The sequence below is a fragment of the Corylus avellana genome, chromosome ca11, assembly GCF_901000735.1.
Source record: "Corylus avellana chromosome ca11, CavTom2PMs-1.0".
Taxonomy (NCBI): domain Eukaryota; kingdom Viridiplantae; phylum Streptophyta; class Magnoliopsida; order Fagales; family Betulaceae; genus Corylus; species Corylus avellana.
Window position 1 is genome coordinate 14,928,214 of NC_081551.1, and position 14,409 is coordinate 14,942,622.

At 38.8% G+C, this 14,409-nt stretch overlaps 3 protein-coding genes across 3 annotated transcripts; 2 read left to right on the forward strand and 1 right to left on the reverse strand.

Annotated features, from left to right (window-relative positions):
- The first annotated feature begins 916 nt into the window (after positions 1-916).
- On the forward strand, positions 917-3,844 carry LOC132165122 (uncharacterized). The gene is made up of 5 exons (XM_059575619.1): positions 917-2,024; positions 2,135-2,239; positions 2,321-2,492; positions 2,549-3,415; positions 3,505-3,844. Exons 1-5 carry the CDS (start codon positions 917-919, stop codon positions 3,842-3,844), a joined length of 2,592 nt encoding a protein of 863 aa, XP_059431602.1.
- Positions 3,845-4,985: 1,141 nt separating this feature from the next.
- Positions 4,986-8,109, forward strand: LOC132165644 (uncharacterized). The gene is made up of 4 exons (XM_059576290.1): positions 4,986-5,102; positions 5,206-5,341; positions 7,196-7,242; positions 7,334-8,109. Exons 2-4 carry the CDS (start codon positions 5,222-5,224, stop codon positions 7,668-7,670), a joined length of 504 nt encoding a protein of 167 aa, XP_059432273.1. The 5' UTR covers positions 4,986-5,102; positions 5,206-5,221; the 3' UTR covers positions 7,671-8,109.
- Positions 8,110-9,195: 1,086 nt separating this feature from the next.
- LOC132165688 (triphosphate tunnel metalloenzyme 3-like) lies at positions 9,196-11,867 on the reverse strand. Its single transcript, XM_059576348.1, has 2 exons — positions 10,876-11,867; positions 9,196-9,417 (listed from the first exon to the last, which is right to left on the reverse strand). Coding segments are annotated over exons 1-2 (597 nt in total). The 5' UTR covers positions 11,472-11,867; the 3' UTR covers positions 9,196-9,416.
- Between the last annotated feature and the right edge of the window lie 2,542 nt (positions 11,868-14,409).

The window sequence follows — 14,409 nt, forward strand, 5'->3', positions numbered from 1 at the left end:
ATGTTATCTTGACTTTCTATTTTTTCAATGTGAAATTCTCTTCTTTGAAGGCTCTTTAATAGCTTGACTTGCCATTCATCTCTTCCCCGGCCGTTGCTGTTGCTTTCTGGTTGTTTATTTGTGTTTTTTGTTTTGAATAAGATGTTTCTTCTCTCTAGATCTACTCTCATGAGCAAGGAAGAATAATTAAGTGTGAAGGGTTATTTCTCACGGCTTGGATATTTCGGTGTGAGGGGTTATATCTCACGGCTAGTTTAAATAAATTTTGTCAAGAAATTTGACTACCCATGTCTTAGATCTAGTTTGCTCGAAGCAAATCTGCTCTTGAAGTCATAGATAACACGTGATTGTAATAATTTGTTTGTATCTATGACTTTGTAACCTCATAGTATGTGGCAATGATTTTGCAGAGCTTATGCTTTGTGTTGTAAGAGCTTTATGCTTGTTATCTTTAATCAATGAAATCCTTAAATTTATGTTAAAAAAAAAAAAAAAAAAGATAATTATTCTTTTCCCCCATGAACTACCACTTGATTACCATATACCCCCATCAACTACCAACTTTACATTACGACCCCATCAAACTATTTTTTCGTTACCAAAACCCCCCTTCCGTCAGTCAAGGTCATTAAGTCTGACGGTCAACCCATCACGTGCGCGTAAAGTTGGCAATTGATGGGCATATATGATAATCGAGTGATAGTTCATGGGGGAAATAATAATTACACCAAAAAAAAATGCATACACATTCACGGCATGTAACGTGCATGTGATGGGTTGACCGTCCGACTTAACGACCTTGATTGACGGAATGAGGGTTTTGGTAATGAAAGGGTAATTTAATGGGGTCATAATGTAAAGTTGGTAGTCGATAAGGGATATATGATCGAGTCGTAGTTCATGAGGGGAAAGGATAATGCAGAGTTTTGGTCCAAAGCCTTTTAAGTTTTTCAATTTTTGGCTGGAGCATCAAGATTTTTTGAAATGGGTTTTGGAGGGTTGGAATATTCAGGTGGATGGGGTCTCTATGTATAAACTGTATGCTAAGCTCAAATCTGTGAAAGCTGTTCTCAAAGTTCAGAACTTGTCTTGCTTTGGGAATCTAAAACAGAAAGTTATGGAGGCTCGTGAGAACTTAGATATGGCTCAAAAGGATGTCATTGCTAATTTTGGGAGAGCTGATTGCTTGCTTAAAGAGAGAGAATGTCTCCATGCTTATGTTTCTCTTACAAAAGCTGAGGAGTCTTTGTTAAAGCAAAAAGCTAGAAATAAGTGGCTGCAGCTAGGAGATCAGAATAACAGTTTCTTTCATCGGTCTTTTAAGGTTCAGAATGCTAAGAACACTGTCACTCATTTGTGGGATGAGCAGGGTAATAGAGTGGAGGATGTGGAGCAGATCAAGCAGGTGGCTATCCAGTTTTATAAGAAGTTGTTAGGGTCAGATCAGTTGCAATTCACTGATGAGAAAGCAGCTAGGATTAGACAGCTTATCCCTACTGCCATTCCTAGTGATAAGGCTACTATTTTGGAGAAGGAGGTTACTGCAGAAGAAATAAAGGAAACTTTATTCCACATGCCAGCCAACAAGGCCCCTGGTCCTGATGGGTTCTCTACAGAATTCTTTAAGGCCTCTTGGTCTATTGTTGGAGAAGGGGTGGTGGCAGCTATTAAAGGGTTTTTTGCTTGTGGCAGGTTGCTTAAGGAGGTAAATGCTACCATTTTAACTTTGGTACCTAAGAAGGTGAATCCATCTACTATGGGGGATTTCAAACCTATAGCTTGTTGTAATGTGATTTATAAGTGCATCACTAAAATCATTTCTAATAGGATGCTCCCTTTGTTGAGTGATTTGGTTAGCCTGAATCAATCAGCTTTCATTCCTTCAAGAAGCATTTCAGAAAATGTCTTATTGGCTCAGGAGATTGTGAAAAATTATCACAAGGGTAAAGGGGATCCTCGGTGTACTTTGAAAATTGATCTTATGAAGGCATATGACTCTGTCAATTGGAACTTCATGTTACATTGTCTTCATTGCTTTGGGTTTCCTTTGAAGTTTTTAAGTTGGATTAAGGAGTGTATCACCTCTCCTAGGTTTTCCATTTGTTTAAATGGCACGTTGGTTGGCTATTTGAAGGCAGGAAGGGGCTTAGGCAGGGGGATCCTTTGTCTCCTTACTTGTTTGTTTTAGCCATGGAGGTGTTTTCAAGGATTATGGCTGAGCATACTGGGGTTGGATCAGGTTTTCAGTTTCATCCCAAGTGTGTGAAGTTGAAACTTACTCACTTATGTTTTGCAGATGATCTTCTTATTTTTTCTGTAGCAAATTTGAATGCTATTACTATTGTTAAAGCTGCTTTACTTGAATTTGAAGAACTCTCTGGTTTGAAAGCAAATCCCTCTAAGAAATCTTTCTTTTGCTCTGGGATTTCAGATAGAGTGAAGCATGTGTTGTTAGGAGAGTTGGGAATGAATGAGGGCCATCTTCCTGTTAGGTACCCCACATTTCTACTAGACTTTCTGCAGCTGATTGTGGGGCTTTGTTGGATAGGATTGCCGGGCGCATTGACTCATGGCTTTCTAAGCACTTATCTTATGCAGGGAGGCTCCAATTATTATCTTCTGTGCTTTACAGTTTGCAAGTTTATTGGACTAGTATCTTTATTTTGCCTAAGAAGGTCATTAAGGCTATTGAACAAAAATTTAATAGGTTTTTGTGGAATGGGAAGAGTGAAGGGGCTGCAAAGGCTAAGGTTTCTTGGCAAGAGCTGTGTTACCCTAAGAAGGAAGGAGGTTTGGGCTTGAAACAGTTGGAGATTTGGAACCAATCTGCTATGCTAAGACATGTATGGAGTCTTTTTGCTAGATCAGGTTCTATTTGGGTGGCCTGGGTGAGAGAAAATTTGTTGAAAGGGAGGAGTTTCTGGAGTGTTGGCTTTCCTCAAACCTGTTCTTGGAGTTGGAGAAAGATTTTGAAGTTGAGGAGTATAGCTAAAAGGATTTTGAAGTTTGAAGTTGGAAATGGGGAGAATATTCACCTTTGGTTGGATTCATGGCATCCTTCAGGTATTCTGTATGAGGTTTATGGGCATAGGGCTGTTTATGATGCCAGAAGCAATGTGGAGGCCAAACTCTCTTCTGTAATTCTTAATGGAGAATGGCATTGGAGACCAGCCAGATCTGATGCTCTGGTTGAAATCCAAGCTAGGCTTCCTGAGATTAGGTTTGCTCCTTATGATAAGCCTGTGTGGACTGCATCTAGGAAGGGAACATTTGTTAGTTCAGAAACTTGGGAATTGCTGAGAGAGAAGAAAGAGGAAATTGTCTGGTGGAAATTGGTTTGGTTCTCATATGCCATTCCCAAGCATGCTTTCATTTTGTGGCTTGCTATACAAGATAGACTTGTAACAGGTGAAAGGTTGCTTAAATGGGGGTTTCAAGGTGATATTAAGTGTCTGTTTTGTCATAATCAAGTTGAAGTAGGGGGCATTTGTTCTTTGAATGCAGTTTTAGCTATAGAATCTGGAAATTTTGTATGGCTCGATGTGGAGTGGACAATGTTCCAGTTATTTGGGATGAGTTTCTGCAGAAAGGAATTCAAGAGTGGATGAATAAGACTCTTAAAGGTTTTCTTTGCAGATTGGTTCTAGGCTCTGTCATCTACAATTTATGGTGCACTAGGAATGAGCTAATGCATTCTGGTCAACCTAACACTGAGGAGCAGCTTTTGAAGAAGATAATTTGGGAGGTGAGGTCAAGAATTGCTGGGAAGGGAAAGTTCCCAAGAACTAGAGAGAACCTGGATTTAGCTTCTTTGTGGAATCTGCATGCTGACTTGCTGTTATAGTTTCTGTGCAGGCTTGATATTCTATTTTTCTGCCTTGCTCTTCTTCTTGAAGGCTGGTCTCTTTTGGAGAGGTTTTTAGTATTGCTATTGGTGTTGAGTAGTGTCTTTGAAGTTGTTTGCTTAGTTTTTTTTGATTTTAGACCCTGCGTGGTTTTCTGCAGATTTGGTTTCTGTTTGTTGATTCTTTGTAGAGCAGCCCTGCTTTGGATTTTCTTTTGGTAGTGCTGGTTTTGCCATTTTGTTTGTTGTTTGCATTTGGCTTGCTTGGAGTAAGTGTGAAGCCCTGCGTGGCTAAGTTTTTGGCCTTTTGAGAAGGCTTGTAATTGGAATATCTTTGTAGTTTGGATTGGTTGTTCTTGAATGAAATTCCTTATTCATCAAAAAAAAAAAAAAAAAAAACATGATAATATGCTATGTGGCCCTTTTTTTATTTGGTATTTTTTTTTTTAAAAAAAAAAAAAGGACCATTTTTCTGAAGAAAAATAACATTTTTTTTTTTAAAAAAAAATACTAAATAAAAAAAAAACCACATCAGGATGTTATTACTTCATTTTTTAAAAAAAGAAAAAATTTTAAATGACCACGTAAGAGAAAAGTTGAGTCAACGTTGTGTCTCTATCATCCCTCATTTTTTTATTGTTGGATGGGATTGAAAATAATAGTCAAACCGAAAAATAATTTTGGTCTAACCAAAAAAATTATTTAGTTTCATAAAATTATTTTGGTTTTTAAATTTCATAAACTATTTTTCGAGTTAAGTTTTACCTTCACAAATCACCGGGTCGCCGGGGGTCTTCCGTCAAACCACTTTTCCAGGGGTTGCCAATCGATTTTTCGCCATCTCTCATTTTTCATACCACGCAAAAGATTTTTTTCAAATATTTTATTAAAAATATTCTTTTTTTTAAAAAAAAAAAAAAGAACCATTTTACACCAAAACTAATGACTGAAATGACGCATGCAAAAGTACTTCACTAGCTTATTTAAACTTATATTTTGAATTTACGAAATAAGCTCGAAAGAAAAAGTTTACTATAGACACACCAATTTTAGCTACTTTAACTCCTCCTCACGCAAAAAGGTCCAATAAAATTTCTTATAGTTTCGTGGAAGAAAAGATTTACTTTTTTTTGGAATAAAATATTTGTTACTCACAATTTTCAAAAACCCTAACCGGACCAAACCCTGGGGTTTACCCTAACCGGACCAAATACAATCCCAGAGACCAATCGCTCACTGTCTCTAAGCCTTTTCAGACGTATTCTCTCTTTCTCTCTCTCACACACACTCTCTCTCTCTCTCTCTCTCTCTCTCACTCTCTGCAATTTTGTTTTCTCTGATTTTTTGGGGTATTTTTTTAGCGTGATATTGGGGGCAATGGAGATGGTGGGCCGGAGCTCTGTGGAGAGAACCATGTGGGTGTGCTCTGTTGTGGAAACTATGGTGGTGGAGACTGTTCTTGCTGCTGCAAAGTCTCTTGCTTGCCTTCTCATGGCGGTATAGCTTTTCTCAACATAATTTTTCCAGATATATTGATCTTTTTTCTTTTTCTTTTTTTTTTCTTTTTTTTTTTTTTTAAAAAAAAAATCTCTTCTTAAGATAGATTATTATTGCATATGGGGTTGAAAATTTCTTGATTTGTTCTGCTTTTAGGGTTTCATGAATAATTTATATATTTTGGGGCTAATTTGCCCTTTAAACTTAAGGATTTTGCTGTCATATTAAGGTTTCCCCTTTATTTATTTATTCTTTTTTCTTTTGTATGTGAGGAGAGCAAACACTCCTTGTAATTCTAGTTCTAGTTCTTGTGGGCTGCGTATAGCTTTGTGCATTGGGTGTTTTTGGTAACAAAAGGATGTGCTTTAGTTAGTGAGGTTGTTTTGATTGAATGTCAGGGCACAGCTCTTTATGTTCTGCTCTTTTTCCCTAATTATTGCTTGACAACAACTGAACAAGGGTTTGTTGAGAAATTCTAGCTTTCATGTTTTTAATTTTTATTTTGTTCTGGCTTTAGTGGAACTACCTGAATTGTTTGTGATCTGAATCCTGAACTTAAAAGGTGTTGGAGTTTGGGGGTTTTGTGCATCTTTGTGCTTGGTTTTCTGCATATAACATGGCATTTTATTTAATGCATTAGGTTTCTTTTTGGCTAAGGGAGAATTATATACATATACTATCCTGCATTTGTATAATCTTATTCCTCGCAAGCACATTGAACCATTCTGCTTTTAAAATGTATGCTGGTGGTTACAGTTTGCTTGTGTTATTGCTTTATAGGCCCTACCGTCTTTTGTTTTTAGTTGGGTTTATAGCATAGAGTACTTTATTCTTTGATCAACACTTCTCTTTCCTGATTTTAACATTCCTCCTCAGTTGGATTAGTTCTTTCTTTTTCTTTCTTCTTTTTTTTTTTTTTTTTTTTTTTTGACGGGAAACCTTCCAAGGAAGTACCACTTCGTGTACTCCCTCTTGAAGGATAAATCCCGGACCCGTGTAACGCACCCTCTCTACACAAATCAGTTAAATTTTGCTTTCATAGGGGTGTGGCCCCAAGGAGTAGTTTGCACACAAGGGGATTTGAACCTTAAACCTAATGATTATGCTACCAAAGTTCAATGCTTTCACCACTTGAGCCCAACCCCCTTGGGGTTGGCTTAGTCTTTTCTATATATGCTGTGTACCTTAAGATATATTAAGTATCACATTGATGTGGTGTTGCCACTTGTTCATTAAATGGACAAAAATTAAAATGTCGTGATCTTATATCTCTCAGCAACAAATAGGAAGGACATCAGAAGAAAAGTGCTGGTCTAAGAGTTGGACGATTAATTTTTATTGGGCGTTGCACCAGGTGTTATGGCTACTAAGGGAAATTCATGCATTTTTTTTTTTCTGTACAAAACATTAAACGAATTTTTTATCACCCTTTAAGCTTCTAAGATAACAAATGAGCATCTATCTCTATGATTTCTGTTTGCAAAATGAGCACATCGTATACCATCTTGACCTTCGGTTAGTTGATTTTTGGTAGTGCTCTTGTATTTGCTTGCTTTCTGGGGTTTCCTATGTAGGGTGTTGTTTTTGTTTCTTTTGTCTGTTGTTGGTCTGTCAGCTGTTCTCGCAGCGGTCTCCTTGATGTTTTGTTAGGGAGTCAGCTGCCTCCTTATTATTATTATTTTTTTAAATTCATCAATTTTTTTTTTTTTTTTTGAATACATGTAAAAGCCCTTGTTCTATAGGTAAGCTCTCTGGTGGATGATATGAACGAAATCTGGTGGTATTTGTTTGTTTGTTTGTTTTATATGCATCCTTGTATGGGCTGTCTCACCAACGCTAGTTAAGGTTTTTCAGACAGGATCACTCGGTGCATCACCAAAATTGACTCCAATGGATGGAAGGTAATGTTGGTCTTCTTTGCCTCATGTACTTGTAATATTGGCTTTTGTGGGAAAGTTCAATCGACTTTGTGGGTGTTACTTCTTTCTGCAGGTTTCCTTTAGAAGAACTTCACAAAAGGCAACGTCCTGATCTGGAGAACAAAGATGCCAGTGATACAGAGGATGACGAGGATGATGAAGATGATGATGATGCTAATGATCCGGAGGATGATGCCGGTGATGAGGACTTCTCAGGTGAAGGAGAGGAAGAAGGAGATCCTGAGGATGATCCTGTGGCAAATGGTGCTGGAGGTAGTGATGATGAGGATGAAGATGAGGATGATGATGATGATGGTGATGATGAAGACGACGATGAGGATGGGGAGGAAGAGGAAGAAGAAGAGGAGGAAGAAGAGGTTCCCCAGCCACCTACAAAGAAGAGGAAGTGAGATATTTTTGCTTTCTCATTCTAGTGAGAAGTTTGGAGTATGGAGGGAAAAATTCAGCTAGTCAGTCTGCCTAGTGCGTAGGGTAGGATTTACCAAGTCTAGATTCTTAGTGGACATCTGTTGTGGTCTTGATTATGTTGTTGATTGTTATTATTATTATTAGTATTAGTATTAGTGTTATAAGCATTGTTCCCTCTTGTGGAATTAATGTCTATTCATGTACAATTAGTGATTGGAATTTTCATCTGGGTGTTCTATTCTGGATGAGTAAATATCATATTGCTACTGGATTTTGTTTGCTGGATAGAATGGTGCTCAGTAAATCTGCTCTGCATTGTGAGGAGAAAACTGATGCATTTTCTTTTCAGGAAGGATCTAACCAGCGAACCTGTTTAGTATCTTTTCAGTTGAAAAATTAGTGACTAGTGGTTGACTTGGAGCCTCTGTATGCATTAGTATTTCGAATTATTACTAGATTTGTAATCTTGATCAAACTAGGCAAATAGAGTTTGCGATTTTTTCACTTCACAGAACTTCAGCAGAGCACAACTCGACGTTGTCAAGCTAATAAAATTCTCTCAATTTCAAGTTAAGGAGATGAGTCATTTTATGGTGGGTTTGTTGTTAGGTGATGCTACGTGTATAAATAAGTCAGTATCAAAATAAGTAGATGCTTGCTATCTTCAAAAACACCTTAAGGAAAAGGAAAAAACAAAAACAAAAACTATGCCCAAAAACACTTTTTATAAAATAAATAAGAATTCTCCCTTAAATTGGCTAACAAGTTTTGACACGAATTGTAAACTTAATACGAAATTAAAGGGTTAGGGTTTAAAAATATGACCTGTTTAATTAAATGAGTAGGGTTAAGGTTGATTAATATAGTTATATACATGTCTTGACATGACAAGCGACATAATGACTAGTAATTTTTGACATGACCTACGAACCTAACACGAATCAAATATAAAAATAAAATGTCAGAATTGAAAAATTTAACTCGTTTAATTAAGTCAGATTAAGATTGACTTATATAATCTAATACCAATGCCTTGATACGACAAACTAGACACGTAAACACAAATTGTCATCTCAATAAACGAGTTAAGTGTTTCAGGAAGTGTAGATATCTTTTCTACAGCTGAAAACAATCCTTTGCCTGCAGCCCGTGCCTCAAGCTTTCAGGGAGAAGTATGGCCAGGGATTTTTGGTAGATGGTCGGCCAAGCATATGGATTGTAGGAGTAAGGGTAAACACGCAGGTATTCAATCTTACAATGTGGATAAAAATCATTTATTGTAACTTAACCTTACTGAAGTGATAGTTTAGCAAATTCACTTCTATTTCATCCTTTTTCCTTTTACATTTCAAGGTGCATTGGTTTTTGTGGATTTGTGAAATTTTGACATTGCCTCACAATCTAACAAAGAAACAAACACATGATCAGACAGATGGAGCATTGATTGGTATGGATAAACGAATCCTATCACAACCAAAAATATAGGGTAAAAGAAAACACTCAATCAAACAAAGAAAGTTGGTAAATTTGCTCAAGAGGTTTATAAGATAGTAGTAGTTTGACATAAGAAAAAAAAATGGCCTTCTTGCAAACTTAAGAGGTTTATACGGGAGGGACACCACATTTGGTAGTAAGATGATAAGGGAATCTGACTATAACCTTTGCGTCAACACCATGACAGGACACCTTTCACATCAATGGCGTCCGATAATCATTGTCCAGGATAACCTGCAAAATAAATGGATAAATAATCTCGGTAAAGCCAATCAACATTTCAAAAAGTAAGATTTACAGATGGGTGAGATTAATTGAAGGAGCTATTAAATTAGAGAGATGCATCAATAGAGCAATTATCAGCATCTGCACTTTCACCCCTAGTTTCCACCCTTTCGGATTCACGGTAATTGATCATCATTTAGAGATGGTATATTTATCACGACTCAGAGAAAGTACAAGCTACATCTATGCTGTCACTCCAAAAAAAAAAAAAAAAAAAAATAGTCAAGTTGTCATTGGAGCTTCTTAAAATCACTTATAAAGCTTGGTCTCACCTAATAAAGAATTAATCTAAGATTTAGCACCCATGAACTCCTTTATAACTTAACTCACTTCATGTGGGTAATTCATCTTCTTTGTCTCAAGATGGGACTAACTTTTTGGGGTATTACAACATTAATGTCAAGTCAATTAGCCTTCTCTTTCCCCATAGGTGAACAAAAGTACAAAACAAGCAATCACTGCAATCCTTGTCATTACCATTTCAATTAGAACAGATGCATAGAAATAAATATAACAAAAATAAAATGAGTTTGTTCATTAAGATAAACATTTAATACAGAGTAGGGTTTCTCATTACTGTTCTGTAGGAAAGATTAGATAACCAGGAATATGACGAGATAGTCTGTCAAGCATTTGTCAAGGGATGACAAAAGAGAGAAATGCATACAAAAAAGTGAAAAATGAAGGCTGAAAAACTAAAGCAGTTGAAAACATTGAATAGTTGTTGCCTAACTCTTGATAAGCTGATGCAGGCTCGGTTACAAGAATAGAATACACTTGTGAACTCCAAAACTATAACCAAGCAAGTCTGCAAGGCCTTAAAGGCTATTAAAACTAGAATTTGAATGGATTCACAAACAAGCTCTAAGAACATAAATGTAACTTATAGATTACTGTATCACGTCGTATTCACAAAATAGGAATGTTGGCTCTGCTTGTATATTACAACATAATCCATTGCAAAACAAATAACATCAAATTGGATTACAACTGCAAATGAGAATCAATTGACAAAAGCAGCTAATAACTTTGGAACAAAGCCCATGTAGAACTAAAGGTGGAATAATTAGGTTCAGCGAACAAACAGATCAAGGATAATGGGTCACAAGACCAAATATGAGAGCTTCAAAAACATAGTCATAGATAAAAAGTTAAATATCGACAACATCAAATAGATACCAATCATGAAAGATGACAATCACAGCATTCAAGGTTTCAAACGAATATCACATAACAGTAAAGACTAGACCAGCTGTTATTCGGCAGGCTCAGAAGACAATAAACGAATGCCCACAAATATATTCAGCAGGAACACAAATATTGTCAATCGCACATTCAATTTCACATCCAATACCATCCAAACAGACAGCAAATTAACAAAAGATAATAAAAAAGAAAAGTACTCACTACGGCAGCTTTCCGGAGCGGAAAATGGCGAATTTGGATTTCTCCGAGTAGGAATAGGGGATGCCGTTGCCCTTAAGAAACTCCTCTAGCAGTTGCTTGGCGTCCTCGGGATTAGCGCTCTCACATTCAATCTCATACAAAGTCCCAAACCCAAAATCAGTCTCGTCCAACTCCAGTTTCAGCCCCTTCCACTCGTACACTCGCCTCACATTTTCAAACCCTCCCAGCCCCACAAACCCTAGTGGCCTAAACTCCTCCCTCGCCCTCCCCAAAACCCTCGATTCCACGTCCTTCAGCCTCCCCGGCTCCGCCACGCAGTCGCGTCCGATCGGCGGCTCCAGTTCCTCCTCGTCCTCCTCCACGCGGCTCACACCGTCAACGAGCACCGCCTTGGCCTTGAGAGTCACGACGCAGCGCTGGTTGTTGTCGTAGAATCTGAGGCGGAGGGTGGCTCGGCTCGCCGAGATCTCGCCGGCCGAGCCGTCGAAGAAGCAATTCTCCTGGCGGTGGGTGCTGACGTGGAATGGGGCCAGAACATCGGTGACGCGACGGTGGGCCTCCGCGTCAGGAAGCCGCAGTTTAACCTCCACCTCCATGATGAGTCGCTTCTTTGATTCCCAAGAAGCTAGAGAAAAAAAAGGAAGAAGAAGAAGAAGAATATTTATTTATAGGGGTATCTATATATATGTAGGGAGGATTTGAGGTCTTTTATTGGGAGGAAAGGCCAAGGCGGTGGGCGATGGATGGGTCTTTGGGGCGGCGATCGATTTGGTGGAGGAGAGTAGCGGTGGTGGTAGCGTTTGTTGTGGTGGTGGCGTTGGCGGCCGTGTGTTTACGGGCTTCCTCGAGTTCGTCTTTGTCTTCGACTTGGAGTTGGATCTTGGTGGGGTTTCTTCTCAGCATTTCGGGTATCTCTAATCTCTAATTCTCACTCAGTCGCGTCAGAATCAATGGCGTCTCCTTGCTCATGTGAACTGAGAATATGAGTATTTGACGGGTGAAGTAAAAGATCACGCGGCGTGTCAAGCAGGCCAGTGCAAAATTTTTTTATTTTTTATTTTTGCATTAAAATATTAAAAAAAAATTATTTTCCCTTACTTCAATATTAAAATAATAAAAGAACTAAAAAATTATAGAAATAATTTGTTTCTTATTTAGACTCTAGTAAAAGGAAATAAAAACATGAAAATTAAAAATCATTTAGACATGAAATTGATGTTTTGTTGGAGTAAGATGATACGCGGGGGAAGCAACGGGCAAAACAGAATTGGTATCAAAAGGGAGACCGCAATACCCCATTTTTTCATGCTTGGGCAAGCCAGCGGCGGAAAATCAACCATATTGGTAAAATCGTAGATGAAGAGGGGAATGGGTGGAAAAACATAGAAGACATTAGCAAGGCCTTCATAGAGTTTTATCAACATTTATTCTCAACTGGGGCAGTCCAGGGTGTACATGAGTGCTTGACAGGTATGGAGAGAAGAGTTACAGAGGAGATGAATCATAATCTCCTTAGGCCGTTTACCTGTAGCGAAGTGGAAGGGGCCCTTAATCAGATGCATCCTTTAAAGTCCCCCGGTCCCGATGGCATGTTGGCAGTGAGTTATCAACATTCCTGGGCCACGATTAACAAGGAGGTATGTCTGGTTGTGCTTGATTTTTTGAATAATGGAAATTTTGATCCCACTATCAACGAGACTTTTATTACTTTAATTCCGAAGGTTAAAGCTCCCACGCGGCTTACTGAGTATAGGCCAATCAGTTTATATAATGTCATTTATAAATTGATTGTGAAAGTTTTAGCTAACAGGATGAAAAAGGTTTTGCCCCAGATTATTTCTCCCAATCAAAGTGCCTTTATACCGGGCCGACTGATAACAGACAATATCTTGGTGGCGTTTGAAGCTCTCCATACAATGGATGCTAGGATGACGGGACGGCAAGGATATATGGCTCTAAAGTTAGATATGAGCAAGGCCTATGATCGGGTCGAGTTGGCGTTTTTGGAGGCTATCATGGTTGGATTGGGGGCAGCCAGATGGGTGGAGAAAGTGATGACATGTGTTCGTACAGTCACATATTCTATTCTCATTAATGGTCAACCATATGGGAAAATTGTGCCTACACGAGGGATACGACAAGGGGACCCAATATCTCCTTATCTCTTTATTTTATGTGCGGAGGGACTTAGCACCTTACTGAATAAGGCAGAAAGGGAGGGAAGGATCACAGGAGTTCCAATTACCAGAGGAGGCACGAAGTTAAATCATCTTCTGTTTGCGGATGATAGTTTGCTTTTTTGTAGGGCTAGCATTCTGGAGTGGGACCGTATTCAAGAAGTTTTGGAGGTGTATGAGAAAGCATCGGGCCAGCAACTAAACCGAAATAAGACTTCCATTTTCTTTAGCAAGAATACCAAGACGGAAGCCAAAACGGTTATTCTTAATGCAGCTGGGATAGCCTCTACGACCAGGTATGAGAAATACTTGGGCTTACCGGCAATAATTGGTAAATCCAAGGTGAGTGCTTTCACAAATATTACAGGAAAAATTTGGGAACGTATCAATGGGTGGAAGGAGAAATTTCTCTCACAAGCAGGGAAGGAAGTTTTATTGAAGGCGGTGGTGCAGGCGATCCCAACCTATACAATGAGTGTTTTTCTATTGCCAAAAACGTTGTGTAATGATATTAATTCCATGATGTCAAAATTTTGGTGGGGGTATAAGGAGAATGACTCACGGATTGCATGGATGAACTGGCACAAAATGGGAATGGCAAAGGAGAGTGGAGGTTTGGGATTCCGTGACCTTGAAATGTTCAACCTAGCACTCCTAGCCAAACAAGGGTGGAGATTGATAATGAACCCGGACACTCTAGCTGCCACCATTTTCCGAGAAAAATATTACCCACAAGGGACGTTTTTGGAAGCAAATTTGGGGAGAAAACCCTCCTACGCGTGGAGGAGCATATGGAAAGCCAAAGACTTACTCAAGGAAGGATTGATATGGCGAGTTGGTAATGGAGAATCTATCCGGATTTGGGAAGACCGATGGCTTCATACTAGAGGGGCACGTCCAGCCCAGTTTCCAATCCCACAGTGAGAAGTGCTTATCATCTAGCCAAAGAAATCGGGCGAAGGGAAGAAGGGTGCTGCTCAAAAGATAATATGCTCAAGGGTTTGTGGAAAGGGCTATGGAAGATAAAGGGAGCAAGTGTGGTTAAGACCTTTCTGTGGCAAGCATGTAACAACATTCTGCCTACAAAGGAGAGATTGTGTAAGCACAAAATAGTCCAAGACCCGTTGTGCCTGATTTGTGGGTTGACAACTGAAACGGTTGGCCATATTCTTTGGAGTTGTCCATCGGCTAATGATGTGTGGACTGAATGCTCTCCCAAAATCAGTAAATGTTCTAGCAATGAAGATGAGTTCATCGACATTGTGGCACACCTGATGGAGAGGTTGGATGAGGATCAATTGCAACTTATGGTAGTGATTGCACGACAACTCTGGCTGAGGAGAAATTCTGTTGTGTT

Bases quoted from the DNA above. Each gene is read 5' to 3' on its own strand.
- LOC132165688 (XM_059576348.1), bottom strand. From the start codon at position 11,471: ATGGAGGTGGAGGTTAAACTGCGGCTTCCTGACGCGGAGGCCCACCGT.
- LOC132165644 (XM_059576290.1), top strand. From the start codon at position 5,222: ATGGAGATGGTGGGCCGGAGCTCTGTGGAGAGAACCATGTGGGTGTGC. The intron at 5,342-7,195 runs GTATAGCTTTTC...AAGGTTTTTCAG, and splicing joins TTGCTTGCCTTCTCATGGCG to ACAGGATCACTCGGTGCATC. The intron at 7,243-7,333 runs GTAATGTTGGTC...TTCTTTCTGCAG, and splicing joins TTGACTCCAATGGATGGAAG to GTTTCCTTTAGAAGAACTTC.
- LOC132165122 (XM_059575619.1), top strand. From the start codon at position 917: ATGCAGAGTTTTGGTCCAAAGCCTTTTAAGTTTTTCAATTTTTGGCTG. The intron at 2,025-2,134 runs GTCTTCATTGCT...GGCTATTTGAAG, and splicing joins TTGGAACTTCATGTTACATT to GCAGGAAGGGGCTTAGGCAG. The intron at 2,240-2,320 runs GTTTTCAGTTTC...TTTTTTCTGTAG, and splicing joins GCATACTGGGGTTGGATCAG to CAAATTTGAATGCTATTACT.